Source organism: Haliotis rubra, unplaced genomic scaffold, assembly GCF_003918875.1.
Source record: "Haliotis rubra isolate DU_JTF1 unplaced genomic scaffold, ASM391887v1 Scf392, whole genome shotgun sequence".
Classification (NCBI taxonomy): domain Eukaryota; kingdom Metazoa; phylum Mollusca; class Gastropoda; order Lepetellida; family Haliotidae; genus Haliotis; species Haliotis rubra.
Window position 1 is genome coordinate 167,231 of NW_025767071.1, and position 18,406 is coordinate 185,636.

Sequence of the window (18,406 nt, forward strand, 5' to 3'; positions counted from 1 at the left end):
AAGTGATGGGCATAGGATATACGGACTGACTATAAACAAGACGCCCCTATCGCCGATGGACACTAAACGTTGGATAGCTATTGATGGGATAAACATGTACGCGTACAGGCATGAGAAAATTGAACCAAGAACATAGGTGTATATATAAACAGGATACCCTGTCGGGGCGACATGTCATGGAACCAGAGAAAGGTTGAGGCTATTTACTTCAGCCCGCGTGGGTACTGGAAAGGAGCTAGCGCCGTACACAAGCTGGCTAAAATGGCACGAGTACCCCCGGAGGAGGCCAAAGCGTGGCTTGAAAAACAAGCCCTGTGGCAGATCTATTTACCGGCACCACGCTACGTGCCTAGAAGGAAGTTCGGTATTAACATACCCAATAGCGTTCACCAGGCCGACCTCCTATTCCTACCCCATGACAAGAGGTACAAGTATGCCTTAACCGTCGTGAATGAGGCCAGTCGCTACAAGGAAGCCGAACCCTTGACCGCGAAAGATTCGGCCCAGGTAGCCAGAGGATTCGAACGCATATACAAGCGCAGTCCGCTGACGTGGCCAACAGAGCTGCAAGTTGACCCGGGCGGGAGTTCATGGGTGTCGTGTCAGACCTGTTAGACAAAACACGATACAAAGGTCAGGCGTGTACGGCAGGAGCCCATCGCGCAGCCAAGCCATAGTTGAGAGATTCAATAGGACTTTGGCTGGTAGCTTATTCGACCATCAGTATCGCGAGAGAGATGGCCAACCCGGGGAAACGATCGACTGAATGGGTAGCGCGGCTACCTCAGGTGGTGTCAGCCATCAACCATGAAGCCACCCGTCTCACCGGCAAGAAACCAGCCGACGCTATCAAACTAAAATCAATAGTAGCAGAGTCGGCTGCTCCATTGCGTCGGAAAGAGAAACAGATACCAGATAGGGCCCTAGTGAGGTATCTATACCAGCCTGGGGAACACGAGGGTGATAGCCGTAAGCGAGCCACCGATCCGATATGGTCAGTCAAAACTTACAACATAGATAAAGTGGACATGAAAGCCGACGAGCCGAACTTGTACAACTTGAGAGATGGGCCAGGGAGAGGGTTTGTTAGACAGGAATTATTAGTCATACCGTACGGCACAATGTTACCCCCCAAGCAAAATATTTAACACTTTCCAAGTAATCCCAATATAGTATCCTGTCAACACGACATGTCACATGATCAGGAAAGTGCTAGTTCGCTATCACAGGATAGACCCGTTAAACCGACACACTTCAGCCATGTTCCCGGTAGCTCAGTCGGTTGAGTGGCGCGGCTGTGAGGTATACATGTGGAGTTCGTATCCCGCTGGCGTCTCAAACTTTTTTATAGTAGGGGTAATGGGGGCGAGATCTAAGGGCCTGACAATAGCCTTATTTGTGAAATAAGGCTTTGCAGAGGCTTTTGTTGAAAGTGATTTCGTACCCCCATTGTATATACTACTTGGTCTATCACTAGTTCACAGGTCAGCGATCTAAAAATAGATTGTTGGGTGAGTCCCCTGCCTGCAGTGTGTCTCTCTCAGCTGGCTATTCAGCTGTAGCCATCTCGCTGGCTGAGCTGCCAGGTTGGCTATGCTATGTCAACATCGAGGAAACAATTTATTGTGAATCTCCTTCTATAATTTGTTTGGTTTTCATAAGGAAGGCTTGCCGGACCTGTTGCTTCCCTTGTTGTATGAACTTTTTTTTCTCCTCTTCGCTGATGACAGTGCTTTTACGAGTTGAATCTCTTATTTCATTCTGTGGTATTTTGTGAGTTCTGAAAGCACAAAACAAAACTCTTTCTTGGAGATTTTACTGTCCGTGAGCGCGGTGGAAATATGATCGTCTATAATGTTTAACTTCGCTTCGGCTAGAATTCTAATTTCGTTGTGTTTCAATGTTTTACTTTGCAATCTGTGAGATATGAACTAAAGAGCCAATCCCACCAACCCTGCCACTCCAGCTGTTATTTCAATGCCTAGCACTACGGGTGCGGCTACGATGGTGGATAACAACCCGACACTTGCCACGCCTAATCCCATCAGGGTGGTGTCGGCACCGTCCACGGAATTGACAGCCCTATGATATTTTTTCTGTACTGCTGTTCGTACATCACGCTCTTTTTCTAGTTGTTGTTTGATGTTTCATAATTGTCCCAAACGAAAACCCGTCTATGGTTTACAGTGTTTTTGATACTTCATCCTCAACTGGGTACAGTCCCACCCTATATATGTTTTAATAAAATAATATTTAATTGGTTTTCCGTTAATATCCGATTGATGTATTTGAGGTAGATAAAGTTAAGGTTTTCGTGCAGGTAAATAGTCTCGAGATGAATGGGCCCTGTTATAAAAACATGGACCCCATTGATGTTTGTGACGGGTGTTAATCCCAGCTGCACGATGATATGACAGCGTCAATGCGTGTTTCTGTCATCCCAGCCTATTGACAGCCCATTCAAAAGTAATAAATCATTCGAGGGGGAGTGTTTGTGAGATACACTTCTATTATGAGTGTAATGCTATTATCCTCGTTGAAAAAATACAGTTGGTAATCGGGTATGCTGGCTATTAATACCGCATCCATGTTGGTGGGGGCAAGCATGTTGCCCGTGTGACCCGGTATTCGTAAAACTTGTACGGTAATATCCGGCTCTTTGAAATCTGTCAGCGACACTCGCCCGTACACGTCGTTTTGTAAGTGCATGGCGTACAAGGTGTTTTCCTTGCCGGGCAGATCGAATCCCTGCGTGTCCCCCGAGATCGACAAGCGTTACGCTGGGGTGGTGGTTCATCATATATACATAAATTATGAAATGGTTTTCAATTGGTTTTCATATAATTTCTCAGACGTGCACTTCAAGCCCATGAGCTGTATGTTGTCGGGTAGGAAAATTATAGTGAGCGATATCGTGTCTTCCACGGTCATGTCAACTCCCTGCAGACTGGTGTAGGCATTCACGTTCACCCGCACGTAAACGGAGCAAATGTGGTATGATACGACCAAGGTCGATATGATGAAGTCGAGCGTCGTCAGAACGCTGGCGATGGTGATCCCTTGTTTCCGGAACAGAGTTCCTGTTGGCCAACGTGGTGTCCCCGTTCAAGACTCGGTAGATGGTTTCACGCACGCGGCTGATTTGTGATCGAAGGGCTTCCCAGTTGGAGGAAGCAGCTTCCAATCAGGTCCGTCTCTCGTCTTCCAGGTCGCGCAATCTTTTCTCGATGATGTTTTACGTGGCCTTGTTGTTCTGTACCTGGACGAGTTTTCTTTTCTCAAGAGCAATGTGCGTTTGTTCAGTTTACCCATGTTGTAGACAAGTTGTCCGCAAAACAATTTTTCAAGGCTTCATCTAACTGGAAATTCGAAACCGGGCAAGGGTTCGTTCCAGTACTTGGTAAATATTTTTCCGATTTCATTTGATGCTTATTTGGCACATTGGGGCATGTCTCTCGGATCGTCTCCGGCAGCACCGAGTTCGGTCCTTACGTTTTGCAGATCTTGGACGACCTTCCGGGGAAGTTTGGGCTGTGCACCGCCGTAATATCGCAGGTTTACTTCGTTGCGGATCAGTTGACTACCACCACGGCGACTGGCTAGTGTCGACAGGGCGAGCGGTTTTCTCGTGTGTTTGTTCATGAGATCGACCACCGGATGGGCTTTCAATCGCAGCATCCCTTCATTATCGATTTTAAACTTCGGATAGTCTTGCTCCAATGGTTTGACATAATTTCTACCTTGCTTTAAAGCATCATCATAATCATCCACAGTCTGCTTTAAAAGTTCGTTGCTCACAGTGTTGCCCATGAACGAGGTGTCTGCTGCGTCGTCATCGTCTAGCAGAGGCTGGCCGTTGAAATCATCCATTTCGAAATCGCCTTTGGCCACTTTTTTTTTATATTAAGCTTATAATATATATTTTCAATATAACAATGTGGCAATACGGAAGAAAGCTAGATCCTTCCGAAGATTGAGAGAGCCGCTCGGCGTTAAAGTCGTGCATCAGTCGGTGAACATCACCAACAATCCGTGCACGATCAATCAAAACCAAACGCTGCTGGTTCGATTCCCCAACCTGGGCGCGAATGACGTCATTGTCCCCAGGACGGCTTGACTGGCTTTTCAGATCACTTTGGAGTCCACGAACGACAAACGCAAGATTGTGCGCAACCTGGGTCGAGAACATCAGCAAGAAAACCACCATCAAAATCAGCGGGAACGAGGTGCTGAGCATTGACGTAGGTGATGTGTTTTACTGTTACATGGACCTCTGGAGAACTGTGAACAAACGCAATGACATGGTGTATCAAGGACTTTGTTGGGCTGGCTGCAATGTGAATCACTTACGTGTGGGAAAAGCTTACACGCATGACGAGCTCAATTCACTACCAGCAGGGGACAAAGCCATCGCCGAAGCATACAGAAACCAGTTTTGCATACCACTCGACTTGAGGGGCACATGCCCTATTACCAGGCCACGCTGGGCGACCGGCTGGATAACGAACTCACATTCAACTACTACTGCAAAGTTCTCAGTACACCAGATGGCACCGAGGTCAGCTGTTGTCGACATGGTCACGAGCCCAGAGCTGGCCTGGCAGATTCGCAACCAGTACTCGGGAAAGCTGTCCATCCTGTACGATAGCGTGCTGCGGCACCGGACGATCGTCAGAAAGATCGATGAAAGGCATCTTGATCATTCCCGTGGCAGAATACCGTCCGTTTGAAAGATGAAGCCAATGTACTTGGAACCCCGAGATCATGAAAGTGGAAGTGACCATCGAGGGCTTGCCCGACCAGCTATTCAGCCAAGGCATGCGAGCTTACCAGCAGTGGGATGAAATAAAACAAGAAGACAAAGTCATCAATATCCCCCCGCAATGGCAAAATACTCTTCATGATTATGTCTACGAGTTATGATTATGTCAAATATCTAGGTGTGTATATAGAAAAGTGGAAGGAGAGTATTGAAAGGTTTTTAAAGTTCTGCTCCAGAAAGGAGCACTATCACCAATGTCAGTCTATGTCAAACTTGTTGCCATGGAAATGCCAAGAATATTTTATTCAGAAATCCAAAACTACCAAAAAGGAACCAGTACACCACCAGACCAATCTATGTGTCAATTTTGGTGAAGAAATATTGAACGTTTTTTGAGTTCTGCTCCGGAAAAGACAATTTTTATACCACCCGCAAAACGTGTTGCGGGGGATAAAAAACTACCGGCCATCAAGCACACCACCAGCTGGACATGCTGGAAGGTTATTATCGGGACGTGTTCGATCACATCATTATTTGCCCTACTTTACATGTCAACAAAATGTACACGGAGAGAGCGTGGGTGACAACGGACCAGGACGTGCACAAAATCGATCCAGAAATCCATCTGCAGGACTGGTTGCTCGCTTACCACGACAAGTTTTATAGGAGAATCAACGCTGTTCATCCTGGACGACTGCAGCGCCAACAAGGAAATCATGAAAAAAAGAGACATGCTGTCGTACCTGGCCTTGTTGGTCCGACACATGAAACACAGCGTTTGGCTGCTGACGCAGAAATTCAACTCAGTGCTGAAAGACTTACGGGAACAGTCACGATGGGTCACTATACTTCACTGCTAGGACAGGGGTTCAAGGAATGCTTGCAAGAAAACGATGTGATTCCCAATGAGAACGAGTCAAGAAATTGTTAGCCGAAACAAAACACGCTAAACTCATCCTAAAAACATACCAACCCGTAGCTTATCAAGTGTTTTAGCTTAGCAAATGTTTAGCAACTGCTTAGCAAAATGCTTGAAATTTTTTATCAGTGTGAAAAATACCCCAGCAGGATTTGAACACCAAAACTCTAAATATCTAGTCTGCCAGACACAGCAACCAGTCAGTTTACCACCAGCTTAGTTCAGATCACCTATAGGTAATGTCTTTGTGTTATTATTCAGTGCATAAAAGCCTGGCGAGCTTCTCGACCAGGTTATTTTTAGGACCAAAGCAACAAACATAGCCGAGTTTAGATAGAGCTTACACCTGATTGGCTGACGAAATCCTACGAACATTACTTATACAAAACCAGTACCACCTGATTGGCTGACTTTAAAAAGTTAAATAAACTTATATTAAAACAATGGCGAGTTTTGAAATTCTCGTTTGTGTGTAACTTGACTTTCATCTCGTTGTGTTTCGCGTGCGTCAGATTTTATGTATTTAGATTTAGAAAATTGTTTGTTACATTATTGGATGGAGGGCAAACACTGCTCGAACAAATGGATGATGATGATGATAATAAACAGCGACAAGCGAAAGAGACTGGTGGTGCTCGCGGTCGGCGGTAAAGCCAAAGAATACCTGGGCGGAGACCATACTCCCTATCAAATTCATAAGATACGAGTCCAGACTCGGCGCCGAAATGACGAAAACCATAGGTTCGGCCATGACTCAGATGTACACCAGCATAGCGGCATACTTCCTTCCCATTCCGCCGGAACACTGATTTTACCCATGGGAAGCTCTCGAGAAAGATCTGTTCATCGAACACGCGTTGACCGCCGTCAGCTGTGTGCTGTACCACAGATACGGCATGTTTTTGGCTCCGGTAACAGGACAGGAGGAAACAACGATGAAGACGACGCAGGAGGAGGCAACACCGATACGAGTCACCAAGAATCCTAAAAAAGTCGCTGCCAGTACAAAAGGGTGGTTTAGCCAAGCACCACAAAAATAATACGTATTTCACTCCGTGGATTGCTGCAGCTGCTGTGGCAACAGTATTAAGCGTGGTCACTGTTATGCTATGTAAGCAACAACAACCAAAACCAACGCAGACGCAACCACAATTAGAAGTAAATCCACATGTTATGCTAGAAATATATAAAAGAACAAGTGTAGAAGTGAGCACAGCTCACATACCCCCCCTTCCCACTTTGGGACATGGAAATGACTGATATTGATATATATATAGTGACAAGTATCAGCAGCTCACAAGACTTTCTTCTTGACTCTACTAAACTTTATATACATGTTAGATAATACTTTTGCCATGTACTGATTACAGTAATGATTTATGGAAACATTATTTTTTTGTGTTTTCCGTGGAAACCTGACATACAATTGAACTTGTTGCACACAATAAAGTGGATGTAGATGAAGATTGTTATTTTTTAGCACATGGCATATCTGTGGGTCATGATTAACTTGTGTATTAAGTTTGGTGAACCTAGCATGTATAGTTTCGATGATATGCTGTGGCCAGGTAACCATCAAACACATTTGGCACTAAGTCTTGTTTCCATGGAAACAACAACAAAACAAATTCTGAAAAAAAATTAAAATAGCAAAAGGCACATCAATGGGTAATGATTAACATGTGTGTGAAGTTTGGTGAACCTAGCATGTAAACTTTAAGAGATATGCTCTGGACAAAACCATCAAACACATTTGGCACTAAGTCGTGTTTCCATGGAAACAGCAATAAAACATAATTCTGGAAAAAAATTAAAATTGCCAAAGGCACATCAATGGGTAATGATTAACATGTGTGTGAAGTTTGGTGAACCTAGCATGTAAACTTTAAGAGATATGCTCTGGACAAAACCATCAAACACATTTGGCACTAAGTCGTGTTTCCATGGAAACAGCAATAAAACAAAATTCTGAAAAAAATTTAAATAGCCAAAGGCACATCAATGGGTAATGATTAACATGTGTGTGAAGTTTGGTGAACCTAGCATGTAAACTTTAAGAGATATGCTCTGGACAAAACCATCAAACACATTTGGCACTAAGTCGTGTTTCCATGGAAACAGCAATAAAACAAAATTCTGAAAAAAAATTAAAATAGCAAAAGGCACATCAATGGGTAACGATTAACATGTGTGTGAAGTTTGGTGAACCTAGCATGTAAACTTTAAGAGATATGCTCTGGACAAAACCATCAAACACATTTGGCACTAAGTCGTGTTTCCATGGAAACAGCAATAAAACAAATTCTGAAAAAAAAAAATTAAAATAGCAAAAGGCACATCACTGGGTAATGATTAACATGTGTGTGAAGTTTGGTGAACCTAGCATGTAAACTTTAAGAGATATGCTCTGGACAAAACCATCAAACACATTTGGCACTAAGTCGTGTTTCCATGAAACAGCAATAAAACAAAATTCTGAAAAAGATTTAAAATAGCAAAAGGCACATCAATGGGTAATGATTAACATGTGTGTGAAGTTTGGTGAACCTAGCATGTAAACTTTAAGAGATATGCTCCGGACAAAACCATCAAACACATCTGGCACTAAGTCGTGTTTCCATGGAAACAGCAATAAAACAAAATTCTGAAAAAAAATTAAAATAGCAAAAGGCACATCACTGGGTAATGATTAACATGTGTGCGTGAAGTTTGGTGAACCTAGCATGTAAACTTTAAGAGTTATGCTCCGGACAAAGTTTCGGGATGGACAGACGGACGGAATGAACGCTATAGCGGGGGTATAATTATTTTATATACACACACAATGTCTGAAGGAAAAACATTTGTTAACGATGCATATCAAAGTCGATTTCAACGTGCAGGACATGGGCTTGCTCATCATGGACTTAGGGATGGCTATGGCCACCAAGGACATTCTCATGAAACAAGGAATTATACCAGAAAATATTTTAAAGTAATATACACATATAGAATAATATCGCTATGATGATCGGCATCTTTAGTCAACGCCCTCGCCTTTTACGGCAGCAATTATCTCTTCTCAAAATTACGAACATCGAACGAAAACACCACAATTTAGCAATGGAGAAACTGCAGGCCGCTCAAGCCGAGTACGCGAAAAAATACGACTCGAACCCACGGGCTGAACCCACACTTTCTCAGTATTACACGCCTTCCCCAGAACAGAAGGACCAGGAGCTGATCTTAGTTGCGCTGGGTCTAGCCGCGACTGTGTTAATCGCAAAACAATTAGATTAAACAAATATATATATTTATATGTATAAAAAGATGAAGAAACGTACACCGCATAATTGCAAGTACATGCTTCTCGGAAAAAACGAACCCTGTGGCAGGAAATGCACCACCGAATATTGCGGCATACACATGATATCCATCCGAAAAAGTTTCGTGAATTACACGTGTGAAGTATGCAGCGTAGGCGTGAAATGTCAGTATCGTCGTTGCAAAGCCCATGGTGCGGACGTGGTCTGAGTTCATCTCATCCACTTAACAAAAAAGAGATTATCTCAACGAACATAACCAACTTCTTCAAATAGAAATTTAAAAGAAATTTTATGTGCGCTTCATTATTTTTTTAACTCGTCAAGTAGGCTGACCATAATTACACAATGAAAATTTCCCAAATTCAAACAATTACAGATGTGATTTCGCATGTGGTTATAGCGAGTCTGTCCATTAGAGATTTGACTTCGCATCTGAATTAAAAAAATCAGTCTATTAGAGATTTGACTTCGCATCTGAATATAGCGAAATCAATCTATTAGAGATTTGACTTCGCATCTGAATATAATAATTTATTTTTCATTTAGTAAAAAGTTGTCACACATTGATATAGCAACAATGATTACTGTTCGAGAACTGAAAACGATTGCAAAAAAAAGAAGAGTGATCGGTTACTCTCGCTTAAGGAAACCTCAGCTGTTGAGATTACTCGACATGAAATATGTCAAACTCCAAGCGATGGAACATGGGCTGAGAGGTTATTCTCGCATGAGGAAAGTCGAGCTCGATGAACTGCTGGAGGAACACAAAGTTGTCGAACTACAATTCGTGCCAACGAAGCACGCGATAGCTAAGTATCTGAGAGGCTGGCTGATGACCGTTGACAAAAACATTGACGTTGACGACATCAAACCACTGATCGCCAGCAAACTCAGCCAGGAACTGGACGATCTACAAGGACTTAAATTTCAAGTCACGGTGCAAATGTCTCTTGATAAACAGCAGACGGACAGCGTCTCCGAGCATGTCGAGCCTTACTTCAGAGGCAGTCACGGCTCAAACTGAGTCCATCGATTAGTCCATACAAAAAAATAATACAAGAATCTCTGGAACGCTACACGCACTTGGGTTTCGGGTGGCGATCAAAAGTCTGAGCAGACAGTTGCACGACCAAACGAAACATGTCGGAAATAAACACTTTTGCGAACAATGCCTGCAGGGCTTCACGCACACCGACCTGCTGGAACCGCACCAGGAAGATTGCCGAGGCATGGGACAGACGGCCGTCCGAATCAACATGCCCAACGAAAACAACAACATTCTCAAATTCGTCAACCACAACAAACAAATGCTGGTGCCGTGCGTGATTTACGCCGATTTCGAAGCCCTCATCAAAAATGCCAACACCGTCGCTCCATCCCCAGAATCAGTTCACTCACAAAACGCAAGAGCACGAAGGTTGCAGGTTCAGGTACGTGGTGGTGCAATGTGATGGCAAAACGGACTTGCCGGTGATTTACAGAGGTCCCAAAAATTTGAAAACATTTATTACAGCCTGCGCAGATACTGGAAAGACGTGGGTGCCATGAGAGTATCACAAGACGTTGCCAAAGCATGGTTGGAAAAACAAACCCTGTGGCGAATCTACCTGCTGGCGCCGCGCTACGTACGGAGAAGAAAATTTGACGTGTCGAGGCCCAATCGCGTGCAACAAGCCGACCTCCTGTTTCTACCGCACGATAGGGTGAGACGCAAAACCTACAAGTACGCCTTGACCGTAGTATATGTCACCAGTCGCTACAAAGACGCCGAGCCCTTAACCGCGAAAGATTGGACCCAAGTGGGTCGCGCTCACACGAGCGCATATGCAAGCTCAGTCCACTGACCTGGCCCACCGAGCTGCAAGTCGATCCCGGACGCGAGTTCATGGGCGCTGTGTCACAACTACTGGCCAAGCATGACGTCCAAATCAGGCGCGGATGTGGTCGGAGCTCATCCCAGCCAAGCCATAGTCGAGAGATTCAACAGGACTTTAGCCGAGCGTTTATTTGGACATCAGTATGCGCACGAGATGATTGGGAATAAAACCAACAAATCGCAGGCCACCAAATGGGTCACACGGCTACCTCAAGTGGTGTCAGTCATCAATCACGAAATCACTTGTCTCACCAGCAAAAAACATCCGACGCCATTAAAATGAAATCGGAAATCGCAGACAGACAGCTCAGCACGCAAGATGACAGACACACAACACCTGCAGTGACTCACCCAACGCTCTATCTTTAGATTGCTCAACCTCGAACTGGTCATAGACCAGGAAAATCAATTAACCATACCACAGGAGCCGTGGTGGCTCGGTCCGCTAAAATGCTGGGAAAATACAGCTTGCATTGTGCAGCCGAGCAACTGTGCGATTGCGAGTTCGTATCCAGTCTGGCCTCTAAAGATTTCCTGAAACGATAGTAAGGTTATCGAGAGCATTCAGTTGGAAGCAATCCCACAATCTTCAATTTCTTTCTCACTTGTGGGATGTAACCACAGCGGACATTTTGCTAAACAATTTCACTGTATATCAATGATGCTCTCAGTCACCCAGGCTCCATTTTTTCATCATTGATGGAGCCTTAATTAATAAAATTATGACTTAGTAGGGACCTGAGCCGAAACTATCATTCCCTATACTACTAGACGAGAGGGAGCAAGGTAAAACACTTTCAGTGATTGGTGAACAGTTCTACTGAATTCTTGTCCATATATAGCTCTTCACTTCAGTTTAAACCATTGGAGTGGAAAGGTGACTTTCAGTTGAGGGTCGATGCCCTTCAGATGGATCCATTGTTGATTGATGACTTCTCTGTAGACCCATGAAGGTCCGGGTTTGAATTGGTCTTCAGTAACCCATGCTTGTCGTACGAGGCGACTAACGGGATCGGGTGGTCAGGCTCGCTGACTGGGTTGACACATGTCATCGTATCCCAGTTGTGTAGATTGATGTTCATACTGTTGATCCCTGGATTGTCTGGTCCAGACTCGATAATTTACAGACCGCCACCATATATATTAGCCACATAAAGAAACTGTGCATTGTCAAAATAGTAACCCAGTTGATAAGTACGATAACAATGTCAAAGGTACATATAAACTTTAATGGAGGGATCATGAGACCATAACAAGTCGAGAGAATTTAAATTGAAAAGTCAATCACAATGACGTCACGAGTCCACAAGCGGGACAGGGGTCAAACAACCATGTCACAAGCTCAATAACGGGTATGTCCACCATCGGCATTGAGAACAGCAGTGCATCGACGAGGCATAGAGCCTATCAAACGTGAAAGGAAGGCTTGTGGGATGTCACGCCAGATTCTCTCTAGTTCTGTTGTAAGGGCAAGGACGTTATCTGGCGGATGAGGAAGACGGCGTAGACGTCGATCCATCTCGACCCAAACACGGTGATCAGGCCAAGGCAGTAAGTCAACGTTCTGGTGTTGCAAGAAATCCATAGCAACCCTTGCCGTGTGAGGGCGGGCATTGTCCTGTTGGAATGTTAACCCAGGGCCATGATGTTGCAGAAAAGGAATTGCCACAGGTCGAAGAATCTGATCCCTGTAGCCCACACCAGTTACGCTGCCCTGAACAATCACCAAAGGAGTTCTTTGGCATGCTGTTATTCCACCCCAAATCAGGCACATTGACGTCCATCACTATGGGAAATGTTAAACCTGGACTCATCTGTAAAAACAACATTTCTCCACCAAAACAAGGGTCTGCGGACATGATTTCGGCACCACATTCGGCGAGCTTGTCGATGACATTGTGTCAGAATAGGCCGTATGGCGGGACGGCGTGGTCTGATCCCGTGATGACGTAAACGTTGTCAAACTGTGTTGGGGTGGATACGGCGAAGTCCTGGGATGGTTCGGGCAGTCATCACTGCAGTCTGACACCTGTAGCGAAGATGGGTCACCCTTATCCATCTGTCCTGTCTTGGCGTAGTTACACGTGGACGTCCAGAACGTGGCCGATTGATGACGTCATTTGTGTTCTGGTAGCGTCTCGCCAGTGCAGAAATGGTGTTCCGGTGGCAGTGGAAATGTGCAGCCACTTGTCGTTGAGACATTCCCCCATGGACCATCCCAATGGCCTCATGACGTTGTGCAGACGTGAGCCTTGGCATGCCATGCGTTTCAATAGCCGTTTAATTTTTTGAACGATCGCAAGGGCAGCGGTTGAGCTTTCCAAAGTGACAGTATTGTGTGGCATTCATTTGCTCTGTTTCTCTTTCCCGGAATACACGTGCAACAACATATTGCACGTCTCAAGGACGAACCCACTGACGTCACGGAGCGTGGCACGTGCATGCATGTTGGATACATGTCACTAATCTCTGAGTTTAAATCCTTATGTGTCTACACAGGATTGATAAATTTAGATTTTAAATTTTTGTATGCACAGTTTCTTTATGTGCCTAGTATAGCTGGAATATTGCTAAGTGCAGCGTAAAACTAAACTCACTCACTCACTCACTTTTCGGTATCTTTAGACAAAACTGTATGTGTTTCGGAGTGAAGTCACAGTCTGCGGGGGCATTGTCCATTGGATAGGCACAGGACATGGTAATGAGATTTTGCTGAAAATATCTTTGGTGAGAAAAGTATCCGAGACAATACCGTCTTCCACCAAGGTAGACGGGATGATATATGGTTTGTGTTAATCCATTACAGAAACAGATGACTGAACATCTGTAAGTGGAACTCCCTTTGCTTTGATAGACCATGATCCTTGTCACCCGAAGTCAAATTGAATTGCTGGTCTTTGGTGCGGTTATAACACTTATGCACACATAATTATGAAATTCTTCCTCTGATAAATGTGAGCTCTGTGCACATCTCTGGTTGTGGCAGTCACGACATAAGGAGTGAGAATATGCCACAGAAAAAATGTGGCTGCACTTCTTTTGACACAGGCATTTATCCACAACTAGGGTGTTGAAAAAGAAAATATGAATACTGTATATTACTGTAGACAAGTTAAATTTTTAGGACCAAAAAAAAGCAGTCTGTAGAAGGGGGCTGGTTTATCTACAGCTTACACTTCCGTCAAACTTTTCTCGCATGAACGAACAAGAGAAGACGACTTTGTCAGTAAAGACATCAAGTTTGCAATTAAACATCACCAGACAAGATTATTTAGCTTTTCAGTTCTAAATTGGTTTTGCTAGGCATTGTCTTAAATTAGGATTACCGTGAGTATTTGTCTCATATACAGAGCCGGAAATAGCAATCAGCTGTGCATGTTTCCTCGAGATCTACTGGTGATTTAGGTAAAACATACCCAATAATACAATGAGATGAATTCTGATGCAATGATCTGAAAAATATAGTATCTGAAACTATTGTTTTACCAAGAGAAATATATTCTAGCATATTGTTATTTCAATTGCAGGTTTTGCTCTATAACTGTAAAATATTTATTATCATGACTAAGGTTATGCAACAGCACTTTGGTGTATTGCCGGATAGTTTTTACGCATGATTTGACCTGTCACTGATGAGGTTTCGCACCATTTTCTGTCAACTACACTTCATTTCGAGGCGTAAGTAACACATGATTTCACTGCAGTTAATATAAACATTCTTTTTTGACATTTCGAGTAAAGTTAATAAACTATAATTGCAAACATAATTCCATATATGCAAAGAACATGTTTGATTATGAGATAGTATAACAACAGGATTAACTTGTGTAATTCAATATGGATTTGTTGACACTCTATTTCCGACGACTGATCATGACGGAAAGATGAGCGAAGGTTCATAGGTCGGCTTATTTATGGAACATACCATTTTGATACTCTGATTTTAAAGGTCAAGTTAGGACCTCGGCTTACCTACTGTAATATACGGTAATGATAAAAAAAGAAGAAGAAAAAATACCTTACAAGTTCAGGACATGTCTCAAGACATTGGTGATGAAAAAGAAATTGATGAGGCAGAGTTTGTCATGTGATATAGTCACACAGGGACAAATTGCATGACACTGCAATGGAATGTGACCAATTGTTTCAGTGATGATCATGGTGATGTGGGAAGTGTTCAGGTGAGTTATTTTGCATTCTAATTCAACTTAGTATGTAACACGAGTTCTGATTGGTCAATGCTATAAATTTCCGACCGTATAATCAGCATATACGGTCGCAATTTGAAAACCGATTCACCGAAACCTTTGAATGTATCCCTACACTATTGGGGTAACGCTGTTTCGCTGTTTACGCGTCGCCAATATAACTAAATTTGCGGCTATATAACCACCGGTATACGTCCCAAATTCGTCAAACACAGTACAGTTATCCCCCAATTGAAGCTGGAAACTTAGTTCTGAGGCCTCTCTTAGTTCCATACTCAAAGAAGAAGGAAATAATGCATAGTGTGAGATGAGATGAGTTTCACATTTTGGGTCATTGTCAGTTGATATGATGGCTGTAACAAGGGAAATGTAGAACATGTATGCAATCAGTTTTTGACCCTGATCGAAAGTCTCATCATTTCTCCTTAACTCCTGAATAAAGATATCATATGACAGGATATTACTGTACCTTGGTGTCCTGCTGTTTTCTATCTTTAAACATGAGTACCTGAGCATTCCCAAACATTTGCATCCATATAAACTTCATTCTGAAAGCAACATTTACCTCTATCTCATCTTTCATTTCCTTCTCTGACAGAAAGCACCTTTTCTGTGTCTGTGTGACAGCAACTTCAGCACACTTCTTGATGTACTTTCCTTCCATGTTGGTCTTAGCCTTCATTTCCTGCAGCTGATCCTTAAGATGTGCAATCATCTCATTTCTCTGTTGCATCTCCATTTCTTTTTCTTTCTTAACATCAATCAGCTGCTTGTGGAGTTGACGGACCCGTTTCCGACCATTTTCCTCTCTGGATCACACCATTGAAATTGAGTAGTTAAAAATGTTACATACATTTTAGCTTTAGTATCAGATCAGTTAATATGTGGTGTAGGGCGGTTACTTTCTATTTCAATTTGAACTTCAATACTTCAAAACAGAATTATGTTCCCATGTTTGAATTTAACCAGTGACAGTAATTGTCAAATAAAACCCTGACATGTTATGTGCATACATATGCTTTTGGGTATTTTTAAAATGTTGTGCTTTATCTATAAAAGTAATTCATGAATGAATACTCAAAATGAAAATGAACGTCTTGAATAGAAGTCACTATTTGATTTGATTCATTCTGACAGCTGTTAAATTGTGACACTTTCACACACAGTTCATCTAACAAGGTTCACACTCGGAATCACGGATCAGAGCACATGGTTCAGTGGAACGGCATGGAATCACAACAATAAGAAAGTAGGACTAGTACCCAGATAGCATTGATATGTTGGCCCATAGTTGGCCCATAATCAACGGTTTGGTTGGCCCATTGTTGTCAAACTGACGATGGGCCCACTTGGATATGCTCATCGGCTCCACAGTGGCCCATCATGTTGGCTAATTGTTGGGCCAACGAATGAAAATTCACACAAAACCATGGTCCATAGTTGGCCCAACGTAGTGATTTGGTTGGCCTTATGTTGGCACCACCATGTTTCAACATTTAGCTCTTTCTTGACCTTTGTACTAAACCATGGCCCATACTTGGCCCAACGATGTGATTTAGTTGGCCTTATGTTGGCACAACTGTATTTCAACATTTAGCTCTTTCCTGACCTCTGCAATCAGAAACATATATAAACAACACAACAAGTTAATCAAGTGAACTATTTAATTCTTTTTTTCATTGTTATTTGAACATTATTGTATTTCTTGAAAATATTCTTGTTTTAGGTCTTTTGGCTGTCGCCGCTGACAGTTTTTTCGAACTGCTCCTGAAAAAAAACAACCCAAAAATTTCATGATACTGTCGGATATCAATCGTAAAAGGACATAGTATTTGGCCTTATGTTTTATTTGAAACATACCATGTACAACTTAATGATTGAAAACTTCTTGTTTATTGCACAGAGTGACGTTCGGATGTAGATTCTTACACTGTTATCAAGCTAAAACCAAATGATGAGAAGTATATATGCGTAGTATGTTTTGACAATTAGCAGATTGACATTAACAACAACATGTAATTGAATAACAACTGGTACATTATTGGGAGAGGCCAGATGGGGACTAAGAACAACAAATGGAATGGTGATGAACCCAATAAACCGGGGGAGGGGGGATTCAGTTGTACCAACAAGCTGATAGGGTGCTTTGATAGAGTCTATAGTTTGATTAGTTCTTCATTGGTCTGTCGTTTTCATGTGACTGCAAAATTTGGTTTTGTTGCAATTATTTGATTTTGTGTTAGTGAGCAATTCATTGGTCTCAAGTGAAATCAAACAGACTATGAGTTGGTGGGTTACTGGTTGAGGCTCATGAAGACATGTTGTAGGTGGTTCCGCTCATGTTCTAGGTCATGGCTGCTGGAGCAATGTTCTTAGCGTGCTTGGTCAGGGTTGAGATGATGCCAAACTTAGTTTTAGGGGGCTGGTTTGACAAATTCGAAATCTTATCCACCAAGAATCAGGACGGCACAAAAAGAAAACTTTTGGAAGCCATCAAAATCAGCCGCCACAAACCTTTGATCAATAGAGACCAAGGATACTACATACCATTGGGATATGAAGAACTAATCAAACTATAGACTCTATCAAATCACCCTATCAGGTTGTTACAACCTAACACCCCACCCCCCTCCCTTGTTAATTGGTTTCATCACTAGATCCATTTGTTGTTCTTAGTCCCCAACTGGCCGCTCCCAATTACGTTTATTTGACAAAACATACTATGTACATGTATATATACTTCTCATCATTTGGTTGTAGTCACTTTTAGCTTGATAACGGTGTAAGAATCTACATCGAAACGTCGCTCTATACAATAAACAAAAAGTTGTTATCCATAGAGTTGTATGTTTCATTTTTGACTGACCAACTTCTAGAATGCTGTTCAAACAATGTTTTATTTGGATATGATGTGTAACTACTATAACTGTGACACATATATCTGATATGATGATGTTTAGCAATTATTGGTTGTAAAGATGAATAATAGAGAGAGTTGTATATGGAAACAGGAGTGTAACTGACAAACACATAATGTTAATAAAGTAAACACAATAAATTTAAATAATTTAAAATGAAATGAGATTTATCAAAGTGGTTAAAACAGGCTAACTACAGAAAAGAGTCAATTAAATCTTTTATCTACTCAATCAATTGCCTTTCAGTACGGTATGTGTCAGTTTCTTTAGCCTAAATGATGATTTTAATTAATTATTTCACAATATATTCGCAATTCAGTATCACAGAAATAACAAAGCATATTTACCAGTTGAAGGCCTCCAGAAATGTAGTGTCGTCTGCTCTTTGAATATCAGGTAAAGCTATCAATGATGACAA

At 42.5% G+C, this 18,406-nt stretch overlaps 1 protein-coding gene across 2 annotated transcripts in view; it reads right to left on the bottom strand.

Moving 5' to 3' along the window:
- The window catches only part of LOC124286823 (dynein regulatory complex protein 9-like), a 129,632-nt gene that overhangs the window by 48,660 nt on the left and 62,566 nt on the right, over window positions 1–18,406 (bottom strand). For both annotated transcript variants that reach the window (XM_046723263.1, XM_046723262.1), the window contains exon 5: window positions 15,636–15,879. In XM_046723263.1, the coding sequence (XP_046579219.1) occupies window positions 15,636–15,879 (244 nt within the window). The remainder of the gene's footprint in view (window positions 1–15,635; window positions 15,880–18,406) is intronic.